At 32.6% G+C, this 20837-nt stretch overlaps 1 protein-coding gene across 1 annotated transcript; it reads right to left on the reverse strand.

The window, feature by feature from the left end:
- Positions 1–116: 116 nt before the first annotated feature.
- LOC145278342 (S-crystallin SL20-1-like) lies at positions 117–18274 on the reverse strand. Its single transcript, XM_080130635.1, has 6 exons — positions 17572–18274; positions 10766–10861; positions 8810–8925; positions 7366–7419; positions 2511–2618; positions 117–457 (listed from the first exon to the last, which is right to left on the reverse strand). The coding sequence occupies exons 1-6, from the start codon at positions 17702–17704 to the stop codon at positions 293–295; spliced, it is 672 nt and encodes a 223-aa protein (XP_079986761.1). The 5' UTR covers positions 17705–18274; the 3' UTR covers positions 117–292.
- Positions 18275–20837: the final 2563 nt, after the last annotated feature.

Here is a 20837-nt window from a genome sequence, read left to right on the forward strand (position 1 = left end):
AAACATCTCTGATGCCATCTAAACTAGGCATTAATGATTTCAAAAATATATAATTTACTTTTGAACATTTCATGGCAGAGAAACGAGAAAGAATGAAACTGAAAATGATATTTTAATATGAAATAATAATTTTATTTATCAAAACAATTGATAAAGTTTACATCAAATAATTCAGTAAAATTCTTATGACGGAGAACTTCAATTATAGAATCGTTTGTATCATATAAATGTGTGTTTATTTATTTAAGAATAACAAATTTTGGTTGTATGGTATATGGGTGGCGCCTTCTTTTTACCAGGGAGTGTTGCAGCGACTTTTGAGGTAGGGAGAGATTTTGGGATGGCTGGCGAAGCGGTTGTAGAGAGCCATCAGTTTGGGATAGCTGCTAAACATGTTCTGGTTCTCTCTGAACATGTTCTCCATGCAACAGTAGAACATCATGTCGCACCACATCATCTGAAGAGAAAGAAAAAAAATTTTAAATACATTAATAGATTAACATTGTTGGGATGTGTTTATGAATAAAAATGTCAGAAGAATTATGATCTATTAAGGTTCACATATCCAAAATGTCCGGTATTAAACGTATCGTAAAATTCTTTTATAAATGACGAATTAAAAAACCGAAAAGAAATTGAGACATGTGCATGTGAGTATTATAATTTTGCGAAACAGTTCAATTCTTATTTTTATTATTGGATGAGGAATTTATTTATTTGTTTATTCGCGGCCTATTATCCTCAACATCTGAAGAGAAAGAAATAAAAATAACGATGTTTTGTGCATGCATTCAATAAAATTGAATTGAATAAAATTTTCAAAAGAATTTTGATCTATTAATGTTCGCATATTTAAAATGAATTTTCAGCAGAATGTGCACAAAAAATGGAATAAAATTATTTGCAAAAGACGGGAATTGTGTATGAATAAAATTTTCAACAGAATTCTAACCTGTTAAGGTTTACACATTCGAAATAAATGTTCAGAAGCATAGGATTTTGAAGACATAATGGATATATATATATATATATATATATATATATATATATATATATATTATGAACAATTCATATAGCACAAGTATATTTAAATCATATTCATATACTTTTTTTGATATATGATAGGTCTTACGCGTGTTTCGTTGAATGGTTTCATATATCAAATAAAATTATATGAATCTGATTTAAATATGATTATGATATTTGAACTATTTACAAATGATATATATATATATATGCTCTGAAAGTGCCATCCATTTCTATTGGGCTTGATCTGGCAATTAAAAACCCTCTGTACGTATATATACATTACAATATATATATATATATATATATATATATTATAATATTCCGAATTTTATTGGGTTTATATAATTGATAATTCTGTAACCGTTCATATACCAATAAATTTTAAGTCAGAATGAGATGACTTAAATTGTAAGCTTCAAAATTACCATATTTTGTAATTGAGCATTCATGTATTGTTTTAACAAAATCAAGACATCAAAGAATGGATTGATAGCAACAAATCGTGTATTTCATCGTTCATTACAATTGTTTCAAAACCATTCGGACAAATTCAAACCCTATATCGTTCGAAAATTTTTACAAGAACAGCCTATCATCAAACGTTTTGAACAAACACTTTAACAATGAACAATATGGAATCCATTTCCCTTTTAAGGAAAATCATGAGAAAATATTTTACCTACATCTCTTCTTTCCAAGTTTTTTTTTTTTTTGTGTATAAATTAAAACATTTTCTTTGATATTTTTGTTTTGTTTGCGTTTGGTATTTTCTTTATGCGTTAGTCACGTGACACGATTTGATTTAGTACTAGCTGGCAACCAGGCGTTGTTCGATCGTACAATACGCTTAAACATCATATTTTAATTTATGCAGATTGCGTATGCATTATTATGGAATCAGTCCTCTATTGCTTATTATATATTACAAGGAATAATTTGCGGCTGGTATTTGAGTTTTACTATGAATACTCTGGAAAAGTCACTTCTAATTAATGTTTAGTTTGAAAATATGCAAACGACGAGATGATTTAACTCATGAATAATAATAATAATAATAAAAATAAAATAAAATGAAATAAAATGGTGAGGTACGCCAAGGCTTGAACAGGGGATCATTTGATCCGTAGTTAAATGTTCTACCACTAAGCTATATCTCCATATTATAATAAATGTCTTTTTTTAAGAAGAAATGATTTGCTGAGATTTTATTATCCCCCTTGCCGGTGTAATGTAACAAAATATTTCTAAGAATTCTGCCAGACATATGAATTAGCTTTTTTGTGAAATTTGCAAAGGATAGTCTCCGCCGTTTCGGAATCTATAAGGAAGGAACACACACACAAACTGACTTTTATAAGATAGTAAAGATAGATATTTCCACCTTTCTTTTTCTTTTTGATTCATTTTTCGCTTTATAAACCGTCGCTTTTTTTAATGCGAATTGGTCAAATGATAATAAAAAAAAAACAATGGCAACTTACCTGGTCACCCATGAAGAAGTTGCTTCCGTTGTTGCGCATGCTAAGAGTCCTCTCCATGAATGGCATAATCCTGTTGAAAGTGTTCATATACCTCCACTGCATGTAGTTCTGAAATAAAACAAAAATATGGATTAAACTAAACAATAATTTACAGGTTGCTTTTGTAAGTGTAAAAATGGACTCATCAACATGTTAAAATTTTTTGTTTTGTTTGTTTTCCTGCCACATAAGTAATTGTTTAGTTAATTTAACATTACTCTACGCAAAATATCTCTACTTAATCTGTGCGTGTTTGTGTGTCTACGAAAATATCTACTTAAATAAAATATTTACTTATATGTACCTATTTACTATGCCTCCCCCCCACGGGACAGAGTTAGACACTAGGGTCGTTTTTAAACGTGGAGAAAAGGTACAAAAATAAAAATTGTCTCAGTCGTGAAGGATTTCTCCTCCACCGAAAGTGAACAAGAAATAGAAGTGCAGCACCTGAAGAACAGATACTACACTTTTTATTTATTTGCTTCCCCACTGAGCAAATTAGGCAGGAGGCCGTTTTTTAATGTGGAGATAGGGGGAAGGGGGAGGGAAAGAGGGGATCCAGCTCCCGAGAGGAGGGAAGTGGGAGCTGGATTAGAAGCTGTTGGTATGAAGGGTTGCCCCTTCAGTGACCAAGGTCAGATATGTGGGGTTACCCCCACATATGGTCTTTGCTAGTCATAGTATCTGCCGGAACAGATGGTATTTATTTACTCCCCCACCGAGCAAATTAGGCACAAGGCCGATTTTTAATGTGAGGAGTGAAGGGAGGGGGAAGGGAAAAAGGGGACCAGCTCCCGAGAGGTGGGAAATGGGAGCTGGTTAAAGGTCAGGCATGTGGGGCTGCCCCCACATCTGGTCTTTGCTAGTCATAGCTAGTCATAGCTTGCAGTATCTGGCGGTGATGGTGTTTATTTGCTCCCCCACTGAGCAAATTAGGCACAAGGCCGTTTTTAATGTGAGGCAAAAACCAGCTCCCCTAAAAGTAGGCAAAAAGGGGGCACTCTGGTTACCAAAAATAATAATTGTCCCAGTATAGAGGGTTTCCCCTCCATTGACTGGTACAAATTATCTTAAGTGCAGCATCTGCCGGAACAGATACTACACTTTGATCTTGTCCCGAAGGGCAAGCAAAAATGCACTTTGCATGTGTATCAGTGTTTGTGTGTGTGTATATGTGTGTGTGCGTGTGTTTTGTTTTTCCTTTGAAGATTGTAAAGCTCGTTATGGGGCAGCCAAACCAGCCGCCAACATTGCCCTGCTTTTAATGAAACTAACCGAGAGCTCTTTTTAGTATCCTCACTGTTCCCTTAAGTGCAATTGTCTGGATCTCTTTCGCACTTGGTTCACCAGGAATATTAGTTAGATAGGATTTCAATTTTTTTCTTGATAAGCCCTGTAGCACCTATAATAACTGGTATGATTGATATCTCCTTGAGTGTGTGCGTTTGTGTGTCTGCGCAAATATCTACTTAAATAAGATATCTACTTATATGTAAAAGGCGCTTTGCGTGTGTGTGTGTGTGTGTGTGTGTGAGAGAGAGAGAGAGAGAGAGAGAGAAAGAAAAAGTTCCATACAGATTTCAAAATGGTTGGACAAACGCAGTTTATCTATCTGGGAGTGTTTTTAGATAGGTTTTGTATCGGAATGCTTCCAATAAGTATCGAAAATTGATAATCGAAAAAATCGGATTAAAAAAGAAACAGTTCGATTCTGACCAAAGTTGACACACTTATACAGTCTAACATGGCAAGTGGGTTTGCAAAGTTTTATCACCGCACAAGCAGAAGAGCCGGGAGCATATAAAGCACAATTGACCGATATTTGACTTTGCATTTTAAACTTTAATTCAAGCCATTATATAAAAATAATTTTATAAAATCAACAGTATGTTCTCTACAGTGCAATATAAACTACAATGTATTGTGGACTAAATCAATGCGAGAAGGCATGTGAAGCTTCCTTCGAGTGCACTGTGATGGCCCTCGACTAGACCAAACAATTAGTCAATTTGATTTGAAGGGGAACAATTTCACAGATTTCGATGGCAATAAAAAATATTTAAATTGTGAGACATTCGTTGGTTCTCGTTCAATCCCGGGCAACATAGAGTCTCTCTGCTAGGCCGTTATAAAAATATTTAGTGAATTAAAGATGTAACGTATACATATATCGATAATAATTGAATATTCATTATTAAATATTTACAGGGTAGAAAACGCCCTAGAAAATACGACATTATTCTATTTCCGTTTGATGAAAAACGGTCTTCTCTTTTTGTTGCAAAACATCTATTAGTTGGCCAATTATGTACAAATCTTAAGAGTGATAGAAGTCTTTTATCATATCTGAAAGTGGCACAATACTCAACGAACGAGATCGGAGATGTGCCGCTGTACAACTCATGCTCTCAACCGATCCAAGTTCTGATAACGTTGCCACCACCCTCGAAATGCATCGCTAGATTGCCACGAATAACAAGGGCGTGTCCAGGGTGATAAAACTAAGTTTTCGGCCACAGTAATAGTCTTTATTGTGGTTTCAAATCAGGGCCACATCATGCCGCTTCACATCTTCAAAGTCGGCTTGAAAGTCAACACCAAAGTGTACCTGGATATGCTAAAGAGTGTGGTGATCCCCTGATGCAATCAAATGGACGCTGGTAGACCCTGGGTGTGACAGCAGGACTCGTCGTCGGCTTACAAGTCAAAAGAGACCAAGGCTTGGCTTCAGGAGGAGTTCTACGACTTTATACCCTTTTATCACATGCCCTCTTTTCCCCGATCTGAACCCGCCGGACCACTTCGTTTGGACATATATCGAGAACATCACCAATATGAGATTCCACCACAAAAGCCATCATGATCGTCACTATCCGCCGAGTATTTGTCGATCTCCCGCCAGCGTTTAAGGAAAAAAGCATGCTCCAAGTCCTGAACCCTTATCGAAGCAGTGATTGAGGTTCAAGACGGCACATAATCAAGTTACCTGAATTGATTTTTTTCAATAAAAGTTTTAAAATTAAGTTGTAGTGTTGTTTTCTTAGAATGATACGTTTATCGTTCGACCCTGTAGTTGTATTACTTGTAGTTCACTTGGCCGGGTCCTTTAATGAGAAATAATGTAAGCCGTCTAATCTAAGCTAAAAATGCCCGTTATATTTTAAATCAGTTTTTAGAAAAGTGAAATTTTCAAAGTTTTCAACTTTTTTGCTGACTAGCAACTTTATAGCATTTCTATATTTAAAACAAATATATGCAGTAATTTACAGGTTGCTTTTGTTAAAATTATTCATGAATAAATAACATTATTTAATCGAAAACCCAATAAAGAAAACTTTTTAAAAAAAAAGTAAATTAAGACAAAAGAAAGGATGTCACAGTGCTTTGTTTCGAATAAGCAGATTCGAATGACAATGGATTCAATGATGTAAAGTTCGAAATTGTATTCTGTGTAGTTTCTGACTTTTTGTCTAATGACATAAAATATAATTATGATTTTCCATTACCTCTACATCTCAATATACTATTATTTCATGTATACACATAAAATGTTATCAGATGCAAAAACACATCGTGTATAAATTGTCAGTATTTAGTTCAAAGAGTGCTCAATATTAAAGTAGATTTAAATAGTAAAGTATGAATGTATAGTTACTGCAACTAAGTTACCAAGAGGCGTATGCGTTTTATCACCGCAAGGGCACTTATGGTGACGATTCTCTCTGGATATAAAACGCGGACGCCTTCGTGTAGCCAAATTGCCATTAATATATTTTCATACAAGATCTATAAATATATATGTATACACACACACACACACACACACACACACACACACACACACACACACAACGATGAGCCTAAGCAGTATAAGATGGGTGACCATTTGGCCAGGGTGGGCGCTATATGTACCCCGCCGAGATGTAGAAATTTCTTGGAGGTGTGTTTAATTCACTTGGATGGAAAAAATACTCTTATGTAAAACCTGAGATCGACTACTTGCAGCCATTGCACCGACAAAGATTAGCAGTTGTACGAAACAATGTGGTTGGTTCTGCATAAAGCCTTCACCACTATAAACAAATCATTTATGTAGATTTCCGAGCAACTTGGTTGTTGTGGCGGAGCTCATACGTCAAAATGGACTAGAGGGGCCCATCGTATATATATATATATATATATATATATATATATATATATATATATATATATATATATATATATATATATGCATTTTAAGAAAATTACCAGAACTGTTCAATGTAAAATCTCGATGATTGTTGACATTTAACTACAGAGCATAAATAAGTAAACAATGGTATTTTTTTTTTTTTTAAATATTTATTCATGTTCTTCCTTGATGTATTAAAATAATTTATGCATTCAATTTTCAGTTTTTGTATTTCGAGAACATTTTATTTTTTGTTTTACTTTCTCCAGTAAGCATGTCACCGTAGGCCTTTTTATAATAAAAGAAATCGGAATTTTATAAGTTTCCGGAAACAGTTTAACGTCTTTAATTTAAAATTAACAACCTGCGTAATATATATATACATTTCCATTAATATTCTTCCTGCTTTGATACTTATCAGAGGCACTCTGATACGAAGCCTATCTAATAACACTCCCAGCCACATGAAGTTCGTAGTGTGAAAATTCAAAAGAAAAATATCCCAGCCATTTCAGAGTCGATAGAGAACGAAACCACACACAGACATACACAGACACATGCACACAAAGTGCCTTATATATATATATATATATATATATATATATATATATATATATATATATATGTTGGAAAATTACTTACATCGTAATTGCTGCAGTTTCCTTCACCACCGAAACCATAGTCGTTCATGTTGTACTGTTTATAAAGAACAAAAAAGAACAATGTTTTTTTATTATTTAATTGAAAAAAATAAAAATGTAGTTGCGATCAGAAATGTGATGAAAAATGAAAAGCATTTTTTAGATTAAATATTTAATGAAAATCTCAAAGTCTACGGCACTCATTGCAAATAAAAATGGCAAATAATGTTTTCTCCTCAATTTGGTTCATTTAAATTATCAATGCATGGGCCACGTAATTGTGCGTGATTTTAAAGAAGTAGTAATTATTGATGCAAATATTGAATTTGTATTAACTATTGCTCTTTAGTAATGATTACCATATTATTATTATTATCATTATTATTATTATTATTATTATTATTATTATTATTATATATTATTGTTATATATTATTTTATGATATTGTAATTATATGTTATTTTAATTATATACATGGTGACACCCAAAAAAATTTGTATCGATTTTCCTGAAAATTAAAAATATTTTTGATTTCTGGAAGCATGAATCATAGGCATCTTAATCTATGAAATTCAAGCTTAAAGGAGAATAACTCATAGGTTAAATTTAAACGTACTTCCGTTTTTAAACGCAATGATAATGATTAAAAATAAATTAATTTAAATTCAAATTAAAAATAAATTAAATAAATCAATATTATATAATATTTCTAAATAGAATACTATTATATTACTGATTTCCATGGAAGAATTATAGCTAATTATTAAAACAGATTTTCTTTAATGTAATATGCAAATGAGATAACCTTTTGAATGTTGATTTTTTTAATAAGCGGTGAAAATTATACAGTAATAAAAGTATATAAGAGACCGTTTTCAGTATTAAAATCTGTTTGCGAAACAGTGTAGCTTTCGTATATATTAACCAAATTGGGAACAAAAAGACAAAAAACAAACCGACAGGAATACGACTTTATCATAAATATTATTATACGTTATTATACGTTATTATTAAATGTTATTTGCTTATGCATTTTCAGAGATAGTTGCACTGGATATCATATGATAGAAAACAGCATCCAATTATTAGACTCCTATTCGAAAATTTGCTTCATCGCCATTCAATGACATACGTCCAAGAACTACCGTCTCTAAAACACCCAGTTGACTCCAGTTGTTTTCAAATTCAATGTTAACAAATTCTTGTTGAGTCATCCTATTAAATCGTTAAATTCTACCCAGTTTCAGACATAGTCACCAATTATTAACTCTTATTCTCGAGTGGCTTTAGGAGCTTGATAAGCAGGGACCCATTAAGTCAGTATCTATTAATTTACATCTGTATTATATTTTATATTGTTTTAATAATATCTTTTAAATAGTTTGGAAAGTAATGAATCGGGAAATATAGACTTAACATGTTGCAAGCATTTTAGAATGACTCACCCTGAAGTTTCCGTTCTTCCAGTGGTAGTACCTCATGTAATCATGCATGATTTCATAGAAGCAATCGCTGATGTAGTCACACCTGAACATGTCCATGGTGTTCTTGGGGTAGAAATCTACAAGATGCCAAATATGAATAATTAATGCCAAAGAATAATATATATATATATATATATATATATATATATATATATATATATATATATAGTACGTTTTAAATAAATTGTGTATATTTTTTATTTTGAATTATGTAAGCGGTGTTGTAAATATATATATCTATATATATATATATATATATATATATATATATATATATATATATATATATTGTTTTAACAAAATCAAGACATCAAGGAATAGATTGATAGCAACAAATAGTGTATTTCATCGTAAGTTAGAATTGTTTCAAGACTATTCGGACAAATTCAAACATTATGTCGTTTGAAAATTTTCACGAGGACAGTTTTCGTTAGACGTATAGAATAAAAAAAAACACTTTAACAATGAACAGTACGGATTCTATTTTCCTACTATGGAAAAAACATGGGAAAATATTTTACCTGCATCTCATCCTTCCAAATTTTTTTAAAAGATTTATATATTTACCTATTTCCGTATCTCTATTTAAAAATATATATATGTATATACATTTATTTATTTATATATATATGTGTGTGTGTGTGTGTGTGTGTGTGTGTGTGTGTGTGTGTGTGTGTGTGTGTGTGTGTGTGTGTGTGTGTGTGTTTGATTGACAAAAATAACAAATAAGTTTCTAGACCCCGACCGCATTAACTAAAAAGTTAATACGGTCAGGGTCTGGAAAACTTGTGAAATATTGTCTTCTTCTAACGCGCTGATGAAGCCCAAGTTTATGCAAATCATAATTTGATAAACAGTTAAATTCTTATATGCTAACGCTGGGGACCAAACAACTAGACGCAATGTTGTGACAAAGAAAAGGAAAACTTTCCGAAAATAAATAAATGTATCTATCATTATTGCGTTGTATCTTTAAAGAAAATATTTATAGCTCTAGTAGTGCACTATTAGCTGACTAAATGAGAACTTTATGATTTTTATTTATATGTAATCATTGGCCCAAGTAGCTTAATTACATACGAACATATTAGCTATATATATATATATATATATATATATATATATATATATATATATAAACACACTCACTCACACAAACACATATATATATCTGTAAACACACACACATATATGTGTTTGTGTTTGTTTCTCAAATCGTTTAAAGAATATGGTTAAATTCTTTACATAGGGGCTTTTTTAATTTGACCCCTATTATGACCCCTTAAAATTTATTGTTTTGGGTTCAAATCAAGTTATTAAGTTAGATCCATGTCCAAGGAACCTATATCTAAAATTTCAAGTGTTTGGACCCAAAATTGTCGGGGGAGTTTGATAGAGTTCTCAAAAGTCAAATCGTTTAACTTTGACCCCTTTACAGCCAAATTTCTGGCCGAAAATGAGTCACATCGATTTTCCCAAATCTCAGTACCCTCTATATCAAAATTCGAGTCTGTAGACTTAAAACTGACAAAGTTATTGCGTAGGGAAATGTACACACATACACACAGACACACAGGCAGACAGACACGGTCACTTATATATATATATATATATATATATATATATATATATATATATATATATTTTATTTATTTGATATACATTACTGATAAAGCATTTATCTACAAACACGTGTTTCGCCTTGTGTATGGATCATCAACGTAAGGTAGAAAGTTTTATTTTGGTAGTTTAGTTTGATATTTCTGATATAGTAACAGAACAGATATTACACTTTGATCTTGGCTAGAAGATTAAAGCATGTTTGTTATGTTAAGGAATGTTTCGGGTTTTGCAGTTTTGTTTTCTCTGAGTGAAAAATCTAAAACAGAAATAATTGATTATTCCAATGCTACTTACTGTATTCACGGGCCAAGTACCTGCAAATGGCCATGGTCTCGGGCATCATGTCGCCATTGTCCATCTGCATACAGGGGAGGTATTGACAGGGGAAATCTGGAAGAGAGGAGAACATAAAAATGGAATAATTAATTTTTCATGAAAATCACTCCAGACAATGTGTAAAGCTACTTGATGTAAAAAGCTACCAAGAACGAAAGATGATTATCGCAAAAACAAGACATAACTATTCGCCTTAGTCGGAAACAGTGAGAGGCTTCTACAAGCCAGCAGTATTTGGAAAGAAACTACTGGAATAGTGATCCTGAAAAAAGAAATTATTTGACATATAAACTCAGTTTTATACACACAATAATATATTTAGTCATTTCGAACACATCATATAATTTTCATCTCTCTGTTAGAGATATTGACGGTGAGAGACTATAAGAAAGCAGCCCCTGTGATTAACTTGCGTCTGAAGTAGAGCTGCATCATTGGATTCCTGGAAAAGGTTTATTGAGAATGGTGGTAACTATGTAGAAAAATAAATTCTGGAACACAAAAGGTCGCTTGTTTTGATGGTGCCACTCTAGTATCCAAAGTTCTTTAATTTTTTCAGTGAAAAGAAAATAAGGTACTTTATTTTTAAGCGATCCGTGTATGATACAGATTGCTATATATACCCATAAACAGCCATCGTTCATCGCTGACAAACGGGCATTCAGAATGGTGGTGACTATGTAGAAAAATAAACTCTGGAGCAAAATGCCGCCCGTTTTAATGGTTTCACTCCTGTCTCTGTGGCGCTTCAACATTTTAAGTTAAAAAAAAAAACTAGAAGGATTTGCTATTAGAATGACTGTTGTATGAGAGTGCGCGTTCCGGACGCCCATACACAGCCATTCTTCATCGCTGTACAAAGAGGGCGCAAAATTATGTAGAAAAATAAATTCTGGAAGTAGAGAAGCTCGTTTTACTGGTATCACTCCACTCTTCGTAGTTGTTCAACTATTTAACCTGGTTTTATACACATACTTATAAACTTAGTTATTTCCTTTATGAACACTACATTTTATCTGCCCGTCGTTTTCCACAATTACAGTCCTGACTATGCTAACAGTGTGTCCTTTATAGTAGACATTCGAGTTAGCAGAGTCTTCGAGATAAAAAGAGAACAGTTTGAATGGCATTGGAGATAGGATATCTTATCATCTTTTCTTCGTTGCAAGAGAACGTTATCCTATGACGGTAAGTGTTGCACAATTACAGTACATGTTACAGCTACGTACACGTTGCAGGTACAGACACCCTACATCTATTCCACCCTAAGGGACACGCACCATACAGCTACACACCCTCTACAGATATCAGGTATATGAACCCTTATCCCTGAGTGGCTTCCTGGCCTTGATAAGTGGTGACCAACGTGTAAAAAAAAAACTACTAGTACACGCACCGTACATGTATTTCACCTTACAGACACACGCATCCTACAGGTACATAAACGATACATGTATTTGGCCGTACAGGTACACGTACGGAACAGGCACACTCACCATACCGCTCCACATATCTTACAGGTGCATGTATCTTACAGGTGCACGTATCTTACAGGTGTACGTACCCTGTATGTATTCCATCCTACAAATACACGCATATTACACACATAAACGCTTTGAAACAATAGCTGAATTATTTTAGGTGTTACCAGCTGACAGTCTTGTGTTGCCTAGTCGTACAATACGCTTAAACATGATATTTTAATTTATGCAGATTGCGTATATATTATTATAAAATCAATCCTCTCTTGAATATTATATATTACGAGGAATAATTTGCCTGGTGGACTAATTCGCAAAAAGAAAAAAAATTATTATGATAAATTGTTCATCAAATTCCGTCTGTGTTTGTTTACAATATTACGTCAGCTGATATTTGGGCTTGATGAATGCCACGGAAAAGTCTCTTCTGATTAATATTTGGTTTTAAAATATGCTAACAAAGAAAACGTTACCTCTTCTTTAAGCGTAAAATATTTGCCGGTTTGTAGAAGAGACATTTTGAACCACTGTAATATATTTCATTCACATTGTTATTATTTAAACATAATGATTGAGTTCTAACTTTTCTTTCAGATTATTAAAGCATCATTCATATTTTTCTGCAACGTTCACATCCATTTTGACCCGAACCCGGTCCGCTTTAGTCAACAGAAAGGAAGCCATCTTCCATCATGATAATGCTCTTCCTTATATAGCATTTCTAGCTAAAAATCTCTTTGAAGAATTTGGTTGGTAAATCTTGTCTTATCCTACATATTCGCATGACTTAGTTCCCTTTGTAATGTAATGTCCCAAGTACAAACAAACAAAAATAAACATATCCGACTCGGCTTTTCTTTCTTTTTTTTAACACAAGCCGTTTATCACCGTTTTTCTTTCTTCTCTACTATACGCCGGCCGTAGACAGCCATTTTTTCGTCTTCGACTTTAAACGTCCATCTTTATCAACCTGATATTTTTCCCCCATGGTAACGTTTATTTTTATTTACTTTTTTCTTCTTCTTCATATTGACCTTTTTATGATAAACTAGCCTGGCTGCCCGGCGTTGCCCGGGTATTTGTAGGTGGGTATTGAGCAAAAAAAAAAATGCGGTAGTAGGCACGCTCGAACCCGTACCGCAAACGAGGAAAAGGACGTAAAAAAAAGTGACGCGTTAGCTGTTGCGCCCATCGCCAAACCAGAAGTGACGGAGGTTTAAATGAAGGCTAGTCAGTCGAAAAGAGGGGGATGACTTTCGAAAATATCGGCGAAAAAAACAACATCTCCTTGTAGAAAATGTGCCCGGTTGAGGGTGAAGGAATTAATGTTTTTAGTCAATTTTTCGATATTTGTCGTCCGAAGGATCTTGCTTCAAAATGATACCGATCTTTTGAAAATCTCTCGCCTCTATCGAAAGTTTTTGCGAGACATACAAACATACATACATACATTTAAACAGACAGGTGAGATTTATATTATAGTAGGCCTAGTCACGGCATCTAATTTGCATATGCGTTTAAATGCTGCTCCTGCTGCTAATACAATCGCTTGCTATCCATCTTTTGACTGCTGCTGATATTTCCATACGTGCTCATATGCACTCTGTTACACCTCGATTTATCAGTTATTTCGAGGATCACAAAACCATTTAGATGGTCTTAGATTAACATCACAGGAGGAGATGGGACATGATTTCGATTCATATTTCACGACCTTTACGGACAAGGAATTTATAAGCTCGTTGACATATGAAATCGAATTATAGGAAGTTAAAAAGTCGTTATTGTTATGTATAAAGATTTTCCAAAACAGATTTAATTTTCTAGATTAAATTTTTGCACTGACATAATACATGATGAGTCATCTGACGATTGCAAACATCGGCTAATTAAAACAACTATAATGGACGGTCTTTAAAAATAACTCAATTCCAGAACTAAAGAATATTTAAACGTGCACATAGGGAATTGTTTTTAAGAAACAAAGTTGATTAAATATTTATCATAAAACTTGAAACAAAAAAATGATGGAATTTTAAAATAAATAGAATCATTTATTATTATTATTATTATTATTATTATTATTATTATTATTATTATTATCATTATTATCATTATTATTATTAGTAGTATTATTTATACTCACTAGGAGTTCTCACACAGGTAATCATCAGTGATTACTCATTGATAATGACCGGTTGTGTTTCCTGGAGTCTAGGTGACAACAAGTCTCCCTAGATTTCGAATACTTTCCATCGTTTCCGACAACATTTGCAAATGATTTTGCGTTATCGCAACAGCCACTTGCCATTGATATTTCGCTGGCAATGATCATTGGTTTTCACTGGAATTTAAGTGGATATAAGCCTCTTCATGGTCCCAGTCCTCGTCGCACTTTTTCAGAGGAGACTCTCTTTCTTGATCTTTCACTACACTTTTAATTTATTATAGAGGAAGGTGAATTATTATTATTATTATTATTATTATTATTATCATTATTATTATTATCATTATTATTATTATTATTATTATTATTGCTATGTTCATTATTGTTGTTGTTATTATTATTATCATTATTGTTGTTATTATTATTATCATTATCATTATCATTATTATTATTATTATTATTATTATTATTATTATTATTATTATTATTATTATTATTGGGGCTTTCACACAAGTTAACAAACGATCTGATTGGAAACCTGTGGTGTTCTCTGGTAGCTGAGTGACAACAAGTCTCCCCAGACGTCAAGCTCTCTCCACCTCCTTCGATAGCATCATCGCAACAGCCTCTTACCATTGATTTAACGCTGGTAGTGGCCATTGGTTTATACTGGAATTTGAGTGGCACTCAGCCTCCCCAAGGTCCCAGTTCTCTTCGCGCTTGTACAGCCGAGGTCTGGCTAGCGCTCGCTCCTCGGTCTTTCATTCCTTATTAACCCTTCTCGACTCTTTGGTATCACCTTTTTATTGGGGGGGCGGTGATGAAACAATGGGGGGATGCATGATGGTGGGTGTAGAACTTGTAGATATGCAGCTTCGTTGTTCTTCATTCCCTGTAACGCTTATTCGTTATATTGTCTTCTTTTATTATTCTCCGCATTCAAGGGTTTTCCTTAATATTTCAGTCATTTTCATTATTATTATTATTATTATTATTATTATTATTATTATTATTATTATTGTTGTTGTTGTAATTATTATTACTATTACTATTATTATTAATATTGTTGTTGTTATTATTGTTGTTGTTATTTCTATTACTATTATTATTATTATTATTATTGTTTATGTTATTGTTAGTATTATTACTATTACTATCATTATTAATATTGATGTTGTTATTATTGTTGTTGTTGTTGTTTTTATTTCTATTACTATTATTATTATTATTATTATTATTACTATTATTATTATTGTTATTGTTATTTTTATTATTATTATTATTATTATTATTGCTGTTATTATTATTATATTATTGTTATTTATTGTTGTTGTTGCTGTATTATAATTTATATTGAAAGTTTCAGCAAATAATTATTATCACACTAGTTTAAGTACCCAGCGTTGGCAGGTTGTATTTTGATATATGTGAATATTCTGTCCTCATACATAATTATCTTATTGATTAAACGAAACATTAATTCATAATGGCTTCTTCCCCCCCTCCATCCTCCATGGGGTAGGAGCAGTAGGTGTACCTTATTTTATAAAGGTTTCGCCAGTAGCCCTAATTCTCTATTCTTTTTTAATCTTATATTTTTTAGTCCTAATGGTAAGGGGAATCTGCAAGAAATTTTTTTTTTTAATTTTATTATCCCAGTCTCTAAATATACATTTTACATTTCCGCTTGTCGTAAAATACGTTTAAATATATAATTAAATTCATGCAGATTTAGTATTTATTAATACAAAGACATAATTTTAAAATTAAAAAAAATGACTTGTTGGTATCGAAACCAAAACATCTAGCATTCCAACCGCGTGCTCTACCAATGTAGAGAAAAAGACAATTAAACCCTTAATATTAAACGACATGAAGAAGTGAATTTTATGTGAGCATGCGCAGAAATCAATAAAAACATACCGGCCAGTTGAAATGAACATTTCGCATTTCACCATGCCGATATATGTCTGTACGCGTTAGTCATCCATCCAAACAAAGATTTTACTCGTTATAAACCATCCTTAGTGTACTGTTACTATTTCCTGTTAATTTCAGCATTATGTGACCAGTAGTTTAAGAGTTTATCGGTTAAATATTTTCATACAGACACGTAGACACGCATACATGCATACGCCTACTGTTTTGTTCATATGTATTTATTAGTTTACCTGTTAAATATTTACACACACATGCATCTACTGATTTATTTATGTAGATAATAAAATAAATAACAGATAAAATAATAATGATAATAATAATAATAACATTTTTAAATTGCATAAATTTTTTTCATCTTTATTCATACACGCATGATGCTTCCTTTCTTTAAAGTTGATTAATACGGTTATTATAAACTGATGAAATGATTATCGTAGCAGATATTTTAAAAGTTTGAACTTAACGCATATTCGCACGATCATATGTATATTGTCAAGTCTTAAATATGCAAAACATGCCTGTTGGCTGGGATGAGAAGGTATCGCTGTTTTATATCCCAAAAATTGTAAAGCAATGTGATATTTCATATAATAAAAGATTTCAAGTCTATCTTAGTTTTAAACGAAATAATTACATGCTAATCGATATAGCATGTAAAATAAAAACTATACATACATATACAGCATAATCACATCGATACAACGGTTCTCGTAAGATCATTGAGGTTAAGCAAAATTGGGCTTAACCAGTACCAAATGGGTGACCATTTAGGAATATCATGCGCTGTATGATTAGGGAACGTTGATACATCCGGCAGATCCTGCATCTTAGTTGGTCTTCTGCTGTCTCAATTCTGTCTTGCTACCGAATCAGACTAGTTGGAACAAACGGATGAGGCTAGTCTTACGAAAATCAGCTCCACTTTAAACCAACTTCCATCAGGAGTCATTCATCATCCTCAGGATGATCAGATGGTATTTGTCATTTCTATATAACAAACGAATACTGTTTCTTATTTTAAAATGTGACATTAACTTATATTTTGAACAAAAAAATTTATATGTGCATCGTTAAATCTGTAATATTTTTTTTTAAATCCAGATGCGGGGGACAGGTTAGTGCTAAACTTATTCTGATAAAATATCGAAGAAATATATATTTTTTTTAATTCTTACCATTCCTGCAGCGATCCCAATCAGAGAATTCATATCTCTTGTCCATGTATTTGACGCCAGCAACGGCCATCATCATACGCAGAATCTCGGCACGGCCGCGGCCATTGAAGTAATGAAGGGTATAGTTAGGCATGACGAATTTCTTTTCGGCTTGTTAACTACAAAAAAGAGTGGACGAAGATCTGTTGAGGTTCGAGTGACTGCTAGTCTTCTCTGACGACCAACACAGCAAACCAAGCACGTATTTATACTGGCAGGTTAATCAAGTTGTTAGTACTAATGAATAGGTTGACACTAACCTGTCCAAGGCCGTCTAGGCAGTGTTCACCATTTAATGGAACTTAATTTTAGTTGTACTTTACCGATTTAAAACCAATAGCAAGACGGAGCGTTTGTGTAAAACACGATAATAACGCTATTATCACTGGTTTAAATTAGATTGTTCTTTTTTCTTTCAACGTTAAAGGCTCTAATTTAGGCTTTCTGCATTTTCTGTAAGTATATGCAAAACTAGGTTCACTTTAGCGGCTTTGCAGGGTAGCCTGTTGGCTTTAATTTTCGGTGTTTCTCTCTTATTTCTTCTTTAAATAAAAATTTGAAACTGCCGTAAATGATGCATAATATTTTCAATTGAGAAAATGTACGTGATAAAAAGGTGGATATCAAAAAGAAAGAACAAAAAAGAAAAAGGAAACAATGTGTAATTTTCTATGTCGTAGAAAAATACCCGATTTGAAATTGATTAACAAATGTAGCCATTCTTAGACATTCTTAACTTCCCTCTCTCAATATACAACTCGCTAACTATTATTGTTTTAATACCGTTCTATTTTTGTATGCGATATATTTTAATCTGTTAATTTTTACGAAATAATTATCAAGACACAATAGTCACCTGAGGATAGTAATTAATAAGTTGTTTTTTTAATGGGCGGTGAATAACAACATGGGTTACTATAGTTCAAATTTAACAGCATTTGATTATTTAAGAGAACAGCTTAACAAGAATTTGTTTACATTAGCTGTTCTTTTGCGAAGGAAACGAGACGTAAAATGTGCCGACATCTTTGTTTAGAAAAGATAATAAGTAAAATAAATAAAATCTTAGTGGAAAAATGTAGCCTAATATTCTCTCTCTTTCTCTTTATATATATATATATATATATATATATATATATATATATATATATATATATATTGTATAATATATATAGGAATTTACATTTATATCGGTAGTCGGTACCGACGGTTTCAAGCCCGGTAGTTGAGGACTGCTCTTAATGTCCGCCTCAGGCTCTCTTCAGCCGACTTCTCCTGTAAATTCCTGTATATATTATACAAAAAATATATTGCTCTTATTTCGAGAAAGGTTTTTTCCCTAATAATAGAGCACTGTATGGGATTTCTTTTTCTACAAAAAAGTACAAGTATATATATACAGTGATGATCATATTTATTGGCACGGTAAAATAAAAGTTAAATTTTGTCTAATAAATTCTAAAAAAGGGACTAAATTAAAGAAAATAACAAAGTATATTATGTATTTTTAACTGGCCTTTCCGATGCAGCAATCGGATTTTAGAAAAAATAAATAACAAAGGAACAACAAACATAATTGCAAAAAACCCTTGTTCAAAATTATTGGCACGATTTATTTAATAATCAATTGTATAGCCTTTGGCCTTGATTACCTTCCTCAGTCGCTTTTCATAGTTTACAACCAAGTTGTTGCACTCTTCAGTAGTAATTTTAGCCCACTCTTCCTGACAATAATCCTCCAATTGAATAAGATTCTTAGGCTTCCTTTGCATTACCCTCAATTTTAATGTTCTCCATAAATTTTCAATTGGATTAAGGTCTGGGCTTTGTGATGGCCACTCCAAAACATTAATATGATTGTCCTCAAGCCATTTCTTAGTCAGTTTAGCCGAATGCTTTGGGTCATTATCTTGCATGAACCACCAACGACGACCAAGTGAGAGCTCTTTAGCAGAGTCTTTCAGGTTTTCATCCAATATTTTAACATAATCTTCCTTTTTTATGCTACCTGTGACCTTAACAAGTCGCCCTGGTCCAGAGGCAGCAAAGGATCCCCAAAACATCAAACTGCCTCCACCGTGCTTCACTGTGGGTATGGTGTTCTTAGGCAGGAAAGCTTCGCCAGATTTTCTGTAAATATAAGACACTTTATTATGGCCAAATAACTCTATTTTCGTTTCGTCAGTCCATAGAACACGTTTCCAGAATGCAACATCTTTATCAATATGACGTTTTGCAAAGGCTAGCCTTGCTTTCAGGTGCATAGGCTTCAATAAGGGAGTCTTTCTCGGACGACATGCTTTTAAACCAGCTCTCTTCAAAACTCTACCAACTGTATGTCGAGATACATTCACTCCAGAGGTGCTCTGTTCATCAACAATCTCCCCAACAGAGATCCTTGGGTTTTGTTTTACTTGTCGAACAATTTTCCGTTCATCTCTTGGGGAAAGAATCCTTTCTCTCCCTCTACCCTCTAAACTCATAACGTGGCCTTGCGATTTGAACTTGTTTATTATGGCTCTAACAGTGGATTTGGGAAGGTTTAGCTTCTTTGAAATCTTATCATAGCCCTCCCCATTGGTATGGCATGCTACAACAAGCTTCCTGACGTCTTCGCTGTGTTCCTTAGTTTTAACCATGGCGATTGAAAATTATAATTTAGTCACTTATAATAGTTTAAATAAATCGCTATCTAAAAATTATCTGAAAAAAATTATTCACTGAATTAGCGTTAAACAAGCATAATATGGCTATAAAAAAGTTCAGAAAGCACGTAAACCGGAAATTGATTGATATTATACTGATACTAAAAGAAAAACAAAGCCGTGCCAATAATTTTGAACAAGGGTTTTTTGCAATTATGTTTGTTGTTCCTTTGTTATTTATTTTTTCTAAAATCCGATTGCTGCATCGGAAAGGCCAGTTAAAAATACATAATATACTTTGTTATTTTCTTTAATTTAATCCCTTTTTTAGAATTTATTAGACAAAATTTAACTTTTATTTTACCGTGCCAATAAATATGATCATCACTGTATATATATATATATATATATATATATATATATATATATATATATATATATATATATATATATATATATATATATATGTTTACTGTTTTATGGGAAAGAATTCCAACAAAGTGCTCGATTACAAAGAAAACATTTTTCTATATAAAAGCTTAATATTTATTTATTCAAAACTGTACAGAAGGTCAGAAAAAC

The sequence above is a fragment of the Euprymna scolopes genome, chromosome 6, assembly GCF_053919585.1.
Source record: "Euprymna scolopes isolate OS-2025 chromosome 6, ASM5391958v1, whole genome shotgun sequence".
Lineage (NCBI taxonomy): Eukaryota > Metazoa > Mollusca > Cephalopoda > Sepiida > Sepiolidae > Euprymna > Euprymna scolopes.